The sequence below is a fragment of the Heterocephalus glaber genome, unplaced genomic scaffold (assembly GCF_053883595.1).
Source record: "Heterocephalus glaber isolate CG9 unplaced genomic scaffold, H.glaber_assembly_v1.0 deba00001733, whole genome shotgun sequence".
Classification (NCBI taxonomy): Eukaryota; Metazoa; Chordata; class Mammalia; order Rodentia; family Bathyergidae; genus Heterocephalus; species Heterocephalus glaber.
This window is the reverse complement of record NW_028258444.1, coordinates 4,130,100-4,142,598: the sequence shown is the minus strand read 5'-3', so window position 1 is coordinate 4,142,598 and position 12,499 is coordinate 4,130,100. Positions and strand designations below refer to the sequence as shown.

Below are 12,499 nucleotides of genomic sequence, written 5' to 3'. Positions count from 1 at the left end.
AAAACTGAATAGCTCTCTTGTTGCACTGCAGTATATGATTATTTTTCTTTAAAGCTGTAGAGGGGAAGGAGTCACTTTCTGTTTAAAGTGGCTTGTGATCATTGGTTTTGAGATGATGAGGTGGGCAGCTTTCTATCTTTTCTATTTTTCTATATGAAAATATGGAAAAATAACAAGTCAGTCCATTGGAAATATCCAGGAATTATGCAAGAAGGTGCAAGGCCACTAGCTCCTTAAGAAAAATCTTAATTTTAAAAGCATTTATTGAAAGAAATCTGTTCCATGTTAGATACAGCATTTTCATTCTTGATATTGGTCCTTTAGGGCCTCTTGGTTTAGAAAGCAATGTTTTTGTGTGAAATGTGTAAGTATAGTTAGGTCCTAAGTACGTAAATACATAGCCATAAGTATAGCTCCCCATGAGTTCATTTTGTGGCTTTGAAAAAGGGTAAAATGTTAGTTTTCTGCCCCAAGAAAATATGTCTTTTAATGATTAATTTAAATGAGTGAGCACGGTTTGTTTTAAAATTTCACATTTTAAACATTTTATCTTTGAATTTTAAGGTATGGAAGCCCAGGAAATGTCACAAAAGAATACTTTGAATTTTCTGAATTCTTTTTGAAAACCTATGCAGTGGGAATTCAGCAGGTAATACACATATGCTTTTGGAAGAGAAGCATGATTATTGCTGAAGAGGTAGTTAAGCCATTTCTATGACTTTAAAAATAGATCACAGGGCAGGGGATGTAGCTCAGTGGTGCTGCCGCCTGCCTCACAAGCGCAAGGTCTGATCTTTGGTACCAAAAACAAAACAAAACAAACAAAAAAGTAGATCACAAACACATTACTTCATTACACATTTGTAGAGGATGAAATGGCTGCTCTGGGAACCAATACAGTGCAATTAGTTCTATTATCAAACGTCGCAAGGGAGCTGCCCCAGGACTGCCTATGCTTGACTGCTAGACTGTGGCCCAGACCTTCTAAGTTGCAGAAATGGGGTTAGGTTAGATTGGGTTCACCTGTGAACTCTCTGACCTCTTACAAGTTTCTTTAAACTTTTATGTCTCTGAGCTTTGCCTCTTTCTTTCTTTTTTTTTTTTTTCTTGCAGTACTAAGGATAGAGTCTAAGGGTTGTGCCTGCTCTGCTACTAAGCTGCATAGGCAGTATTTTATTTTATTATATTTATTATTACCATTTTTTGGTGACAGTATTTTACTGAGTTTCCCAAGTGGCCTCAAACTGATCCTCCTGTCTCAGTGTCCCAAGAAGCTAGGAGCTTCACCTCTGTCTATACTTTTATCTTAAAAGTTTTATATAACATGAATTGATCTCTTTTAAGAGTAGTTGAGCTTAGATGTTAAGACTCTCAACTGAGAATTGATGCATCTTAAGCTGCTTGCTGTGACACTCCTGTAATCCAACTACTTGGGAGGCTGAGGTAGGAGTATCACAAGTTTGAGCCCAGCCATGGCACTTTAGTGAGATCTTATCTCAAAATAAAAAAAGGGTTGAAAATGTAGCACAGTGATAGAGCTCTTGCCTAGCATGTGTGAGATCTTAGGTTCAATCTCCAGCATTACAAAAAAAGAAAAAAAAACAACTCCCAAAAAACAAAAACAAAACTTACACATGTGTGTAAGTACAGAATTTGGGAAACATTGTGAAATGTTTCCCTAGTGAAAATTAGGAGTTCTTGAGAAACTTAAGTTAATACAAATATTTAAAGACGTTCAAAACTATAGAGGAGTGTTGCCATTTGGATCATGATATTTTTGTTTATATTTAAACAAAACTTAATTATTAACTACCTGCTGTACCAGGACCAAGATTAATTAGACATAGGCAATGGCTTTAATGATAAAGGAGTATTTTGGGGTTTTCACACATCTTTATTGTCAGTGATACAAAGTTAAGTACATTTAGCCTGGCACCTTAGGGTGGAGTATTTCTGTTTATGGACCATCATTTTGGCTACTAGAACACGTCTAAAAAGTACTATGGTACAATTCAGGAAAACTAGCTATAATTTCCTCACAATTATTTTGTTGGTCCAAAGGACAAATCATTAGGGAAAATTAGTGAATAGTGAATAAAATGATCTATTTAGTAATTCACTGTGGATACCAAGATAATCAGGGAGCCTATGAGCCCTGTTTTCTGTTCCTCTGCGGTTGTGAAATTCCATTAAGCATCCAAGGTTGATGTCCATTTGAAGTGTGTTCAGTAGGATTTTTCTAGTATCATATAAACATATATTTAAAAATAAATCTCATGCCATTGTATCCTTGTCACAAATCCTTTGTACTTGGCTATTTAAGATAAAGGTTTCTGATACTTAAAAATAGTTTTCTTGTGAAGAATTGTTCATTCCACTTTGTGTGAGCTACTTTTTGTTCTCCACTTTGTGTGAGCCACACCTGTGCTAGGAAGAGTGATGGTCGGTATTATTTTTTAGAATTCATTGAGGAAGGAGTTTCTAGGTGATCGTAGGACTTCTAACAAATCTTGTAAACCCGAATAAATGTTACTTGAGTACAATTCATATTCTGAATTTATAAAATTTTGTATGTATTTTGAAAGATTTGGCAGTTCTCTGAGGCAGCGAAGTGCTGGAGACTAGGGTTTGGGCTGTGCAGTAGCACTGCCTCTACCTGATGGCCTCTGGCCCACACTGTGCTCCTGTGTGTGGCTCTCTCCTTATACACAGCTGCTTAGTCAGCCTTAGAGAAAGAGAACTCCTCACTTGTTGGATGTTTACAGAGAACTTCTGTGGTCTGAGATTATAAAGTAAAATTCTCCAATGTTTTCTTCTAAGAACTATTATGATTTTGTTGTTTTTGAAATATTTTTCCATCTGGAGTTTATTTGGGTATGAAGTTTAATTAGGGATCTAATTTAACTTTTTTTCAGAGGGCTAATCAGTGGTACAAGTACAGTTTTTTAAAATAACATTTCTCTTCAATCTGAAAGAATCTTTTGTATCAAGTAATAAAATCTGTTCTGTCTCTTGCTATGTGGAAGTTTTTATTTTTTTATTTTTTAAAATATTTTTATTTTTTGGTACCGGGGATTGAACTCAGGTCCTTGCTCTTGTGCAGCAGGTGGTGAAACCACTGAGCTAAATCCCTGGTCCTATATGGAAGTTTTTAAATGTTTATTCAATCACATCTGTCATTTTTAAAAACAGGAGACTTACTTTATTCTGGAGAGCTAGAAGTAGAATAGAATTTAGATTTTTCTTGAGTAGTTCGACAAGTCAGACAGGACACATACCTAGAAACTGTGATAAGATACCCTTAGCTCAGTATAACAGGGACATATATTAAAAGTACCATGTGAGCTTTCTCACAAAATACTGACTTCCCTCAAAATCTGTTAATTTTTATCTCTGTCTGGATTTTATATCATGCTTAAAATGTTCCCTACTTCTTTTAACCTTATAATTATTCTCTTATCTTTTTCTTCCTATTTTCCTGTAGGTGCTACTAAAAATTTTAGATCAATATAGACAGAAAGAATACATTGCACCCCGTGTTCTTCAGCAAGCATTCAATTACCTCAACCAAGGGGTTGTGCATTCTGTAACCTGGAAACAGATGAAGCCACACATACAGGTAGTGTACAGACAGCAGCTTTCCAAAATTATCCCTCTGTTCAATTAGGTTTTCTAGATATAAGTACTTCCAATCTTATATTTTATGCTTAATATAATTTTATTTCTGTTAATAACTTCTAATGAGTAGTTTTCTGTCTGATATGAAAGGCTTGGGAATTTAAGCTTTGAGATGATTCTGTGAGTGGAAAGACTTGGATTCAGTTGATCATGTTTGAAATCTCGTTTGGCCTGTTTGTTTTCTGTTAAGGCATGTAGTATTTTTCTACCCTTATCGAAAGGTTGCTAGGATTAAATGAAGAATTTTGAAAGAATTTTGAAAACTGTCAGTGGGGCCTCACTAAGGTGGTATTTTGCAGAAAATGATATCTGATACATGACCATTTTCTTCTGTAGGTATGAGCAAAAAAGTTTCTATGCCTTTCTTTAGACAATTAAGTTCTATAGCAGAAATTAAAAATTTTCTTTTTTTATACCAACTGTTTACTTAAAGATAGAATTCAGTATTGCTATTTAAAGAAATAGAGAATGGAAAATTATAGGCCATTTAAGATCTGAATCTTCTCTAAAATGTAAGTTCTTAAATTCTGTAAGATGGTATGTGACAAGAAAAATTCTTTCCCTTTGCCTTTGGTATGTGGGTAGAGTTTGGCTAGTGTTATTTTATTAAAGATCTGACAGATATAATATCTCTTTATTTTGTTTTTGTGAACATCTTAATAACTGTTTGCCTACTCACTTTGATCTAATAGTAATTCTATGCAGTTAATAAAATACTGAGTTTATTTCCTGTATCTCTGTAAAGTAAGAATGAGTAGTGATAGTGTTTGTTCTCCACTTGATATCTTTGGCCTTATTTCTACATGGCTGTGATGTAGGAATAAGAAAGCAACCCTTAGGTTGACTTTTTTTTCTTAGAATTATTCAATTTGAGTAAACAATAAAAGACACTCCTGTTTTTATATAAGTAGTTACTAGAGCATAGAGGGCCTATGGAACGTTGGTGGCAGTGTACAGAGGGACGGCTGGCTAGGAATTTTTTCCCTGAAGCGCACTGTTGTCAAGTAGTTTTTTGAAAATGGAAAAAGAAAATTAAATTTTAGTACTTACTTTGGCAGCACATGTACTAAAATTGGAATAAGACAGAGAAGATTAGCATGGCCCCTGTGCAAGGATGACATGCAAATTCATGACGTATTCTATATTTAAAAAAAAATTTAATATTGCTCATATATTGGCATTTACAACCAAAATGGAAATGTTAGAAATTTTAAAAATAAGAAATCTAACAGTAAATATAATTCTGAGTTGATATTTTCTTCTTTAAGGAACTCAACATCTGTTTAATGTTGAATTGTTAGTAAAACTTTATTATCCCTGTTGTTGCTTCAAAGAATAGTGTTTACATGGTCTCTTTCTCTGTGCTTTTAATCACCTGCTGTTCAAAAAGAGTACTGTAACTCTTCAATGCCATGCCCTCTCAGGGGCTCTTGCTCTTCCACTGTCACTGTAGTGCATTCAGGCTTAAAAGAAGCATTAAAATAAGTGGAAAACTCACACCATAAATGTTGTCCATAAATACATGTTGGCAGTCCCCAAGTTTCAATAGTCTGTACCCTTTGTGCCATTTGTTGTTTTGTTTCTCATCTTAGGAAATCTCTGAAGACGTGATTTTTTCTGTGATGTGCTATAAAGATGAAGATGAGGAGCTATGGCAAGAAGATCCATACGAATACATAAGGATGAAATTTGGTAATAGAGATGGTTTATTTTATTTGTTCATTCCCAGATATGTGAAGTCATATAACTAAATGTATAATTTTAAGCTGGTTTTATTCACTAAATTCCCAAAGTTCTGTTTTACATGATAAACTCTTGGAACTCATGAGTTTGATGTTCTTTTGAACCAAAGAACCTGAGGCCTGTGGATGTCAGAGAGGAAGAGCCACCTACTCCTTCCTTCTGGGGGCTGAAGCACTCATGGAGCCATTGATTACTTTGCTGTGGTGCAGATCTGCAGGGACCAGGCTTTCCTGTGCTTGTGGGATTCTCCATTGTAGATCAGGTTGCTTTCAACTCTGTGGATCCCAATTCTTCTTTTCCTGTGAACAAACTATCCCACAAGGGAATTTGATTTCTCTCCGTGGCTGTATGCAGTGTCTCTGGGGGTCCTTTTAGCTTGCATCTTCCTAGAGCTGTTGAACTACTACATGGGTTATCTGAGTCATTTCCTTTTAACCCCAGTAATAGCAAAACGTTAATTTGTGTACTTCTGGCTCTTCTACAGTTAGAAGCTGTCAGAGAGCAGGAACTTTAATTTGCTTTATTTTGCATTCTTTTTCTTTCTTTTCTTCCTTCGTATTCCTCCCTAGAGTGCCTTCAAAAAATGTTGAAATGATTGCTGGAACTGTAACTAAGGCATGCCCAAGGCACTGTGACAGAGCAGTGCTGTCCCTTGGAGCCTGATGCCTCCACCTGTCTGAGTTAAATCCGTTGGTGTGGATGCCAGGTTATGGGATAGTACTCTTCGAGTGCTTTGTGTGACCTGACTCAGTAAGTGAGGAGGCGCCTCTTCTGGGGACAATAAGTGCAGGAAAGGCAAATGAATGGGTAATAGCATTCACTATCTGCTTTATCTCTCCATTCTACCTTTTTCTTTAGAAAATAATTTCTCGTGCAAAATTTATTATTTTCCTTTCCTCATGCCTCTGTTTTCCTAGTTTGCTTTGACAGAGCAGAATCATGAGCTAAGTTTTTCGTGTCTGTAAGGCATTGTGTTAGTGTTTTATCTTTTTCCTAGTATCTGTGTGTGTGTTTAGCTTCCAGGAAACTCCCACTGTTTCACTTACCATATCTGATAATGTAGTATCTCAGTTTTTAAAAAATGGAGTAATTAAAAGTTTTCTGTATTAACAGTGGGAATTTACATTTTATTGACTGTTTAAAAGAGAATATGAGTAAATCAAGACTATCTAGTTTGCGTTTTTCTTAATCATTTCCTTTTTTGGACTAGAATGCAGTAAGCATTGTTTGATGTGTGTATTTGCTTATGAGTAATTATAGGAAAGAATAATTACTGTATTTTTATATTTCTGTTGTTTGCAATTATGTATACAAAGACAACATGCATATTATCTATTGCATAAATTAATGTGTGTAAGACAATATGCATATTGATATTAATAGTATTATTTTATTTAATAGTATTATTTTATTTATTCTTTCTTTTTATTATACCCTTTGATAAATTTCACCATTTTCCCTAATAGTACTATGATTTGGTAAAAACTGACAAAGAGTTCAGGCTTTGATGTTAAGTTGGCCTGAATATGATTGCCGGCGTAGCCATTTACTTGTATAATGCTGGGCAGGTTATGTAACCTCTCTAAGATGTAGTATCTTAGCTATAAAACAGGTAATGATGGGCCAGGGATTTAACTCAGTGGTTCAGGCGCCTGCCTTGCAAGCACAAGGTCCTGAGTTCGATCCCCGGTACCAAAAAAAAGCCCAAATAGACAGGTAATGATAATGATAATGATATTGGGAGGATTGAATAAGACAATACATAGTAACTAAAATCATAATATAAGCTTGTGCTGTAAAAATCATAGTTTGCTGTCTGGTACAGAGGTACTGTCAAAATACACAGTGAATGTTTAAATTAAAACAAATGTAATACATTTGTAATACAACAATGCCATTACCGTTAATTCCCCCTTATTATACTCCCCCTTATTTAGAACATACTTACCCCATCACTCTTGCCACTTTCTGAAGCCCTTCTGAAAGTCCTCTCTCACCAGTTTTTCAAATGACACCTGAGAGTTTGAGCAGCACCTCTGTGCATGAGCGCTCTGCTGAGATGTCCACAGCTGCTCTCCACTGTGAACCAGCCTCATGTGGCCTGATGTGTTCCTTGGTGTGAGTGATGGTCAGTTAGGGTTAAAATCTGTATGATAATTAACTATATTTTTACTAACATGGTTTAACTTTTTGCAATCTTAGATATTTTTGAAGATTATGCTTCTCCCACTACAGCAGCCCAGACTCTTCTATATACTGCTGCAAAGAAAAGGAAAGAGGTACGTAGTTACCTTCTTAAAATGCAGACTAAAAGATGACCTGTGTTGATTTGATATTCTGTGTTTGTAGTATTTGAAAAGTCATATTGTTAATAGTTATAACTTGTTACTTTTAAGAACTTTTTCCGTGTTAAAGGAAAAAGGTGAAGTATCTTTTATTGTATTTTCTTAATAAATTGTCCTTACTGAGCTTATAGTTGCTTAAAAAAAACCACATTAAAATGGCTTTACTTTTGAAAATGGATTCTTCCATTTCTTTAGGTGTTGCCAAAAATGATGGCGTTCTGTTACCAAATCCTCACAGACCCGAACTTTGACCCTAGGAAGAAAGATGGGGCCTTGCATGTGATTGGTTCCTTGGCGGAGATTTTATTGAAGGTTAAGATTATCAAAATTTAATTTATTTAATAAAACTGTGAAGCACGGGCAAATAAATGTATGAAAGTTGTGGATAATTTAAAACTGGAGGGCCGGGGATTTAGCTCAGTGGTGCTGCACCTGTCTCGCAAGCACAAGGTCCTGAGTTTGGTACCAGAAAAAACAAAACAAAACAAAACAAAACTGGAGACTACTTCTGGATGATTTATTGACTGTAAATATTCTTCCTCTTGCCTGTTTCTTTAATTGAAAAGAAAATTTGGCTTTGATCTGTCGATTTTTCAGTATGAAACTAGTGCTGTGTAAAAAGGATACAAAATAACATTAGTGTTCTTATTTCTACAAAAATCAGTATCAAATTGATCTAAAGAATTGTGATAGAAGTATATTAAATGGAAATCTTTATTAGGAAATGATTCTGACATATGAAAAACCCTTTGATAAGCTGAACTTTCTTTTTCCTGACAGAAAAGTTTATTCAAGGACCAAATTGAGTTATTTCTACAGAACCATGTGTTTCCACTATTACTGTCTAACCTGGGATATCTTCGAGCTAGAGTAAGTTTTCCACGCATTTGTTATATGTCTTAAAGCCTTCATCTGTAAGGTAATTATTGACATAAATATGTTTCCTTAAGAAGTTCTCATATATGTGACATTATTGCAGAATGCCACAATCCCAGTAGCTTCCTACTTTTCTTTTCATAGTCCTGCTGGGTGCTTCATGCATTTAGTTCTTTGAAGTTTCATAATGAGCTCAACCTGAGAACTGCTGTGGAATTGGCAAAGAAGAGCCTGATTGAAGATAAGGAGATGCCTGTCAAAGTTGAGGCTGCCCTCGCCCTCCAGTCATTAATTTCTAACCAGATACAAGGTAAACCAAAGCACTGCTTAGGGGGTTTATTTTTTATATTTTGGAATGATCTTCTTAATTCATTTACTTCCTTCCCTGAGGAAGGTGGGCTTTTATCTCCTTAGAACTTTTTAAGAGTTTATTCTTGCTCTTTTTTAGGAATTCCTATTGATTGTGGTTTCTAGAAAAAATTGAGAAGGAAACAAGTTAGTGACTGGTGTGCAGTGGGGTTGGCTAGAAATTAAATGCCTTGGGTCCACTTTTGATCCTGCTGATTTGCCGTGTTAGGTCAGGTGAAGCATATGTCTGTATTTACATTGTGCGGGTTGACAAGATGGCTTCATGATGCCTTTCAACTCCAGGATGCTATGCTTCTATCAGTTCTGAAAGTAGCAATCTTTCTAGAGAATAATAGCATAGATGATTCATTTATTTGCTTAAAAGAATGTTCTGTTCAAAGTTCAGATAAACCTCTGCAGATAATTCCAGCTTTATGAAGAATACAAGCCTTGTTTACCTCTATTCAGCAGTGTTTCAGTGGACGGACTGGATGTTGTAAACAGATGTGCTGGGAGGAGGGACAGTAGAGATGGGTTAGGGCAGGCTATAGGGCCCATCAGTGTTGGATGTGTTTCTCATTGTTTATGTTTGATATCATAATATTCATGTTCTCCAAGTCAGACTGATGAAAGAGCACATGTATAATTAGAATTTCTCTGAGGGACCATGGCATTTGGAGCAGAACAGTCCTTTCATGTGCAGAACTGCTTATCTGGGTTATGTGTGGGACACCCTTACAGGAGTGGGCATTATTTAGTGCTACCGTATTATTTATTCCCTGCAGGGCAAGTTGGCAGCTAGAATTCTCTGTGGGTATTAACCTGTGTCCCTTGGCCTTGTGCCTGAGATCGTTCCTTTCACCATCTGTGCATAGATATTTTTCACTAATTTTGTTTTATTGCATTAGCTAAGGAATATATGAAGCCACATGTGAGGCCCATTATGCAGGAGCTGTTGCACATTGTCAGAGAGACAGAAAATGATGATGTTACTAATGTCATCCAAAAGATGATATGCGAATATAGTCAGGAGGTAGCATCATTTGCTGTCGACATGACCCAACACTTGGTAAGACTGACATAAATTATTTTATTATGTTAAGTTCTAGGGATTGAACCAAGGTTCTCCTATATGTTAGGCAAGCATTCTGCCACTTTGCTAATCCCCAGCCCTTTTAAAACTTTAGAGTCAAAGTCTTAAAAAGTTGAAGACTGGGCAGAATTTTATGTTAGTTTGGTATAGAAGGTTTTAATGAGCTAAGTAAATTAAACTCCAAAATTTAGAGTTCTGTTTTACTTATAATATTAATATAAAAAGTTTTACTGTAATGACTGATATTCTTGTACGTAATTAGACTTACATGTAATAACATTCAGTCGATCTCTTTTCATCTATAATATTCTGAGATTTCATAGTGGTGTGCCTTGATATAAGCCTTCTAAATTTTCTCTTTCTGGACTTTGAATTCGCAATCTCATTTCCTTTAGTTTAGAGCAAATTTTATATTACATCTTTAATAAATTTCTCCATACTTTTTCCCCCATTCTATATTTCCAAATATGGAATATCAGAGCTGGACTGAGTCTCTAGTTTCCTTAGCCCAACACCCTTTCCAGGCCTGTTCTTCATGTTTTGTTTTCTAGGTGACCTTTTTTAAATCTTCTATTACATTTTTCTTTTTGGTATTGAGTTTTTTTTTCTAAGATTTTGATTTTTGTTTAATAACAACCAGAAGTTAAATATTAGGCAATGGTTGTAATTGCTAATGGATCTTCTACCCTGGTGATTAGAAAAGGAAAGACAGTTGTGTTTAAGACGTGACAGGTTCTGTGATTGTAAGAAAAAACATTCAGCAAAGTGCAGAGCTTAATGTTTGAACAGTGTTGACATTTAGATGTGTGATATTTCCTTTTATTAACTTTTATAGTGGGAAGGAGTTTAACTAAATGAATATTTTAATGTGATTTTCATAGGCTGAGATATTTGGCAAAGTTCTTCAGAGTGATGAATATGAAGAAGTTGAAGACAAAACAGTGATGGCAATGGGAATTTTACATACTATTGATACTATTTTAACAGTTGTAGAAGATCATAAAGAGGTGAGATTTCTGTTTTATTATGATATAATAGTAATATTAACTGAACTTTATATGACCAGTAGGCATGAATTTTAAAGTTTTGGCTGCTGCTGCTTTTCCCTTCCTCTACTGGGGATTGAGCACAGGGCCTTCGCACTGACCCACATCACCAGTCCTTTTCTGAGACAGAATTGGACTGAGTTGCTGAGTTGCCCATGCTGGACTCAAAGTTGCAATCCTCCTGCCTTAGCCTCCTTGAGTGCCAGGATTATAGGTATGCACCGCCATGCCTGCCAAGTCTTGGCCTTTAAATTGCTCCTTACTTTTGGTGCTAGGCTTTAAAAATTGCTCTCAAATTTTAAAGAAACGTTTTAAAATGATTAAGGGGAACTATTACATGTGTATTTACATAGTATATCCTTTTGTATTAAACGGTTCAGTTCTTTTGTGTCCAGGCTAGGTTTTGGGGGACTATCAAATGCCATCCCTGCCTTCTGGGAACCCACAGTCTAATTTTCTTGGTAGAGTGACAGTCATTCAGTCACAGTGACACTCTGTATTAGTCAGCTTTTTTGTTGCTGGACAAAGTACCTGACACCCACAACTTAAAGGAGGAGAGGTTTCATTTGGCTCATGGTTTTAGGGTTTTCAGTCCGTGGTTGGCTGGCTCCAAGGCAGGAGCATCATAGGCAAACGATGTGGTGGAGCAAAGTTGCTTAGTTCCTGGCAGCTGGGAAGCAGACAAGGCAGTGCCAGAGAGGAAAGGGCCAGGGAGCAGACGTAGACCCAAGGTCATGACCCACCCAGACACAGCCTCAAGTGGGTTTTACCCGTTTCTGGGCAGCTCCCAAGCCACTCAAGTGGACAGTCCAGTTTACCTGTAAAAGGACAGCATTCTGATGTAACACGTAGTAGTGGTAGCACAAGACCAGAAGGGAATAAGGGCAAGAGCTTCATAAACCAAATTCTTGAATAGTGTTGGAATAAGAATGTACAGACATTTATGCAGTGCTGTCACAGTGCTGATGTGATCTTATTAATGCCACTGAGAGAGAACAGGTAGCCATGATGTCCTTGTGCAAAAGTGGAAAACAAGGTTCAGGTCAGTTCAGGAGATCTGTTGGCAATCAGAGAGCTAGTAAGATATACATTTTAGTTTATAGTCTGCTTATTCTGATAATGTATCATTTTTTTCCTACTTACGACCTGCAGTTCTTGCCAAGTATAACATGACCTTACCTCAAATTAGATTTTGTTCACTACTTCTGTGAGCCCAGGTTGACTTGTTTGGCTTTCTGTGGCGAGGTCTTAGGAAGCAGGTGCAAATTCTTTAAATAAATTATTAAACCACATGGCTGTTGACATGTGCTGTGTTTATCAGTTACCAGTGGGAGATTGCTTGGTTCTTACAGATGGTTCAGTAGTCTTCT

General features: G+C 36.2%; 1 protein-coding gene and 1 non-coding gene across 5 annotated transcripts in view; both read left to right on the top strand.

Moving 5' to 3' along the window:
• Ipo8 (importin 8) overlaps positions 1-12,499 on the top strand; it is a 96,902-nt gene that overhangs the window by 44,495 nt on the left and 39,908 nt on the right. For all 4 annotated transcript variants that reach the window (XM_087200019.1, XM_021236572.2, XM_004855062.4 and 1 more), the window contains 9 exons: positions 565-649; positions 3,485-3,619; positions 5,271-5,370; positions 7,624-7,700; positions 7,962-8,078; positions 8,547-8,636; positions 8,787-8,952; positions 9,899-10,059; positions 10,965-11,090. In XM_087200019.1, coding sequence (XP_087056145.1) covers positions 565-649; positions 3,485-3,619; positions 5,271-5,370; positions 7,624-7,700; positions 7,962-8,078; positions 8,547-8,636; positions 8,787-8,952; positions 9,899-10,059; positions 10,965-11,090 — 1,057 coding nt within the window. The remainder of the gene's footprint in view (positions 1-564; positions 650-3,484; positions 3,620-5,270; positions 5,371-7,623; positions 7,701-7,961; positions 8,079-8,546; positions 8,637-8,786; positions 8,953-9,898; positions 10,060-10,964; positions 11,091-12,499) is intronic.
• LOC147821465 (U6 spliceosomal RNA) lies at positions 4,721-4,827 on the top strand. The gene has a single exon (XR_015446995.1). It is a non-coding gene; the product is annotated as a U6 spliceosomal RNA (small nuclear RNA).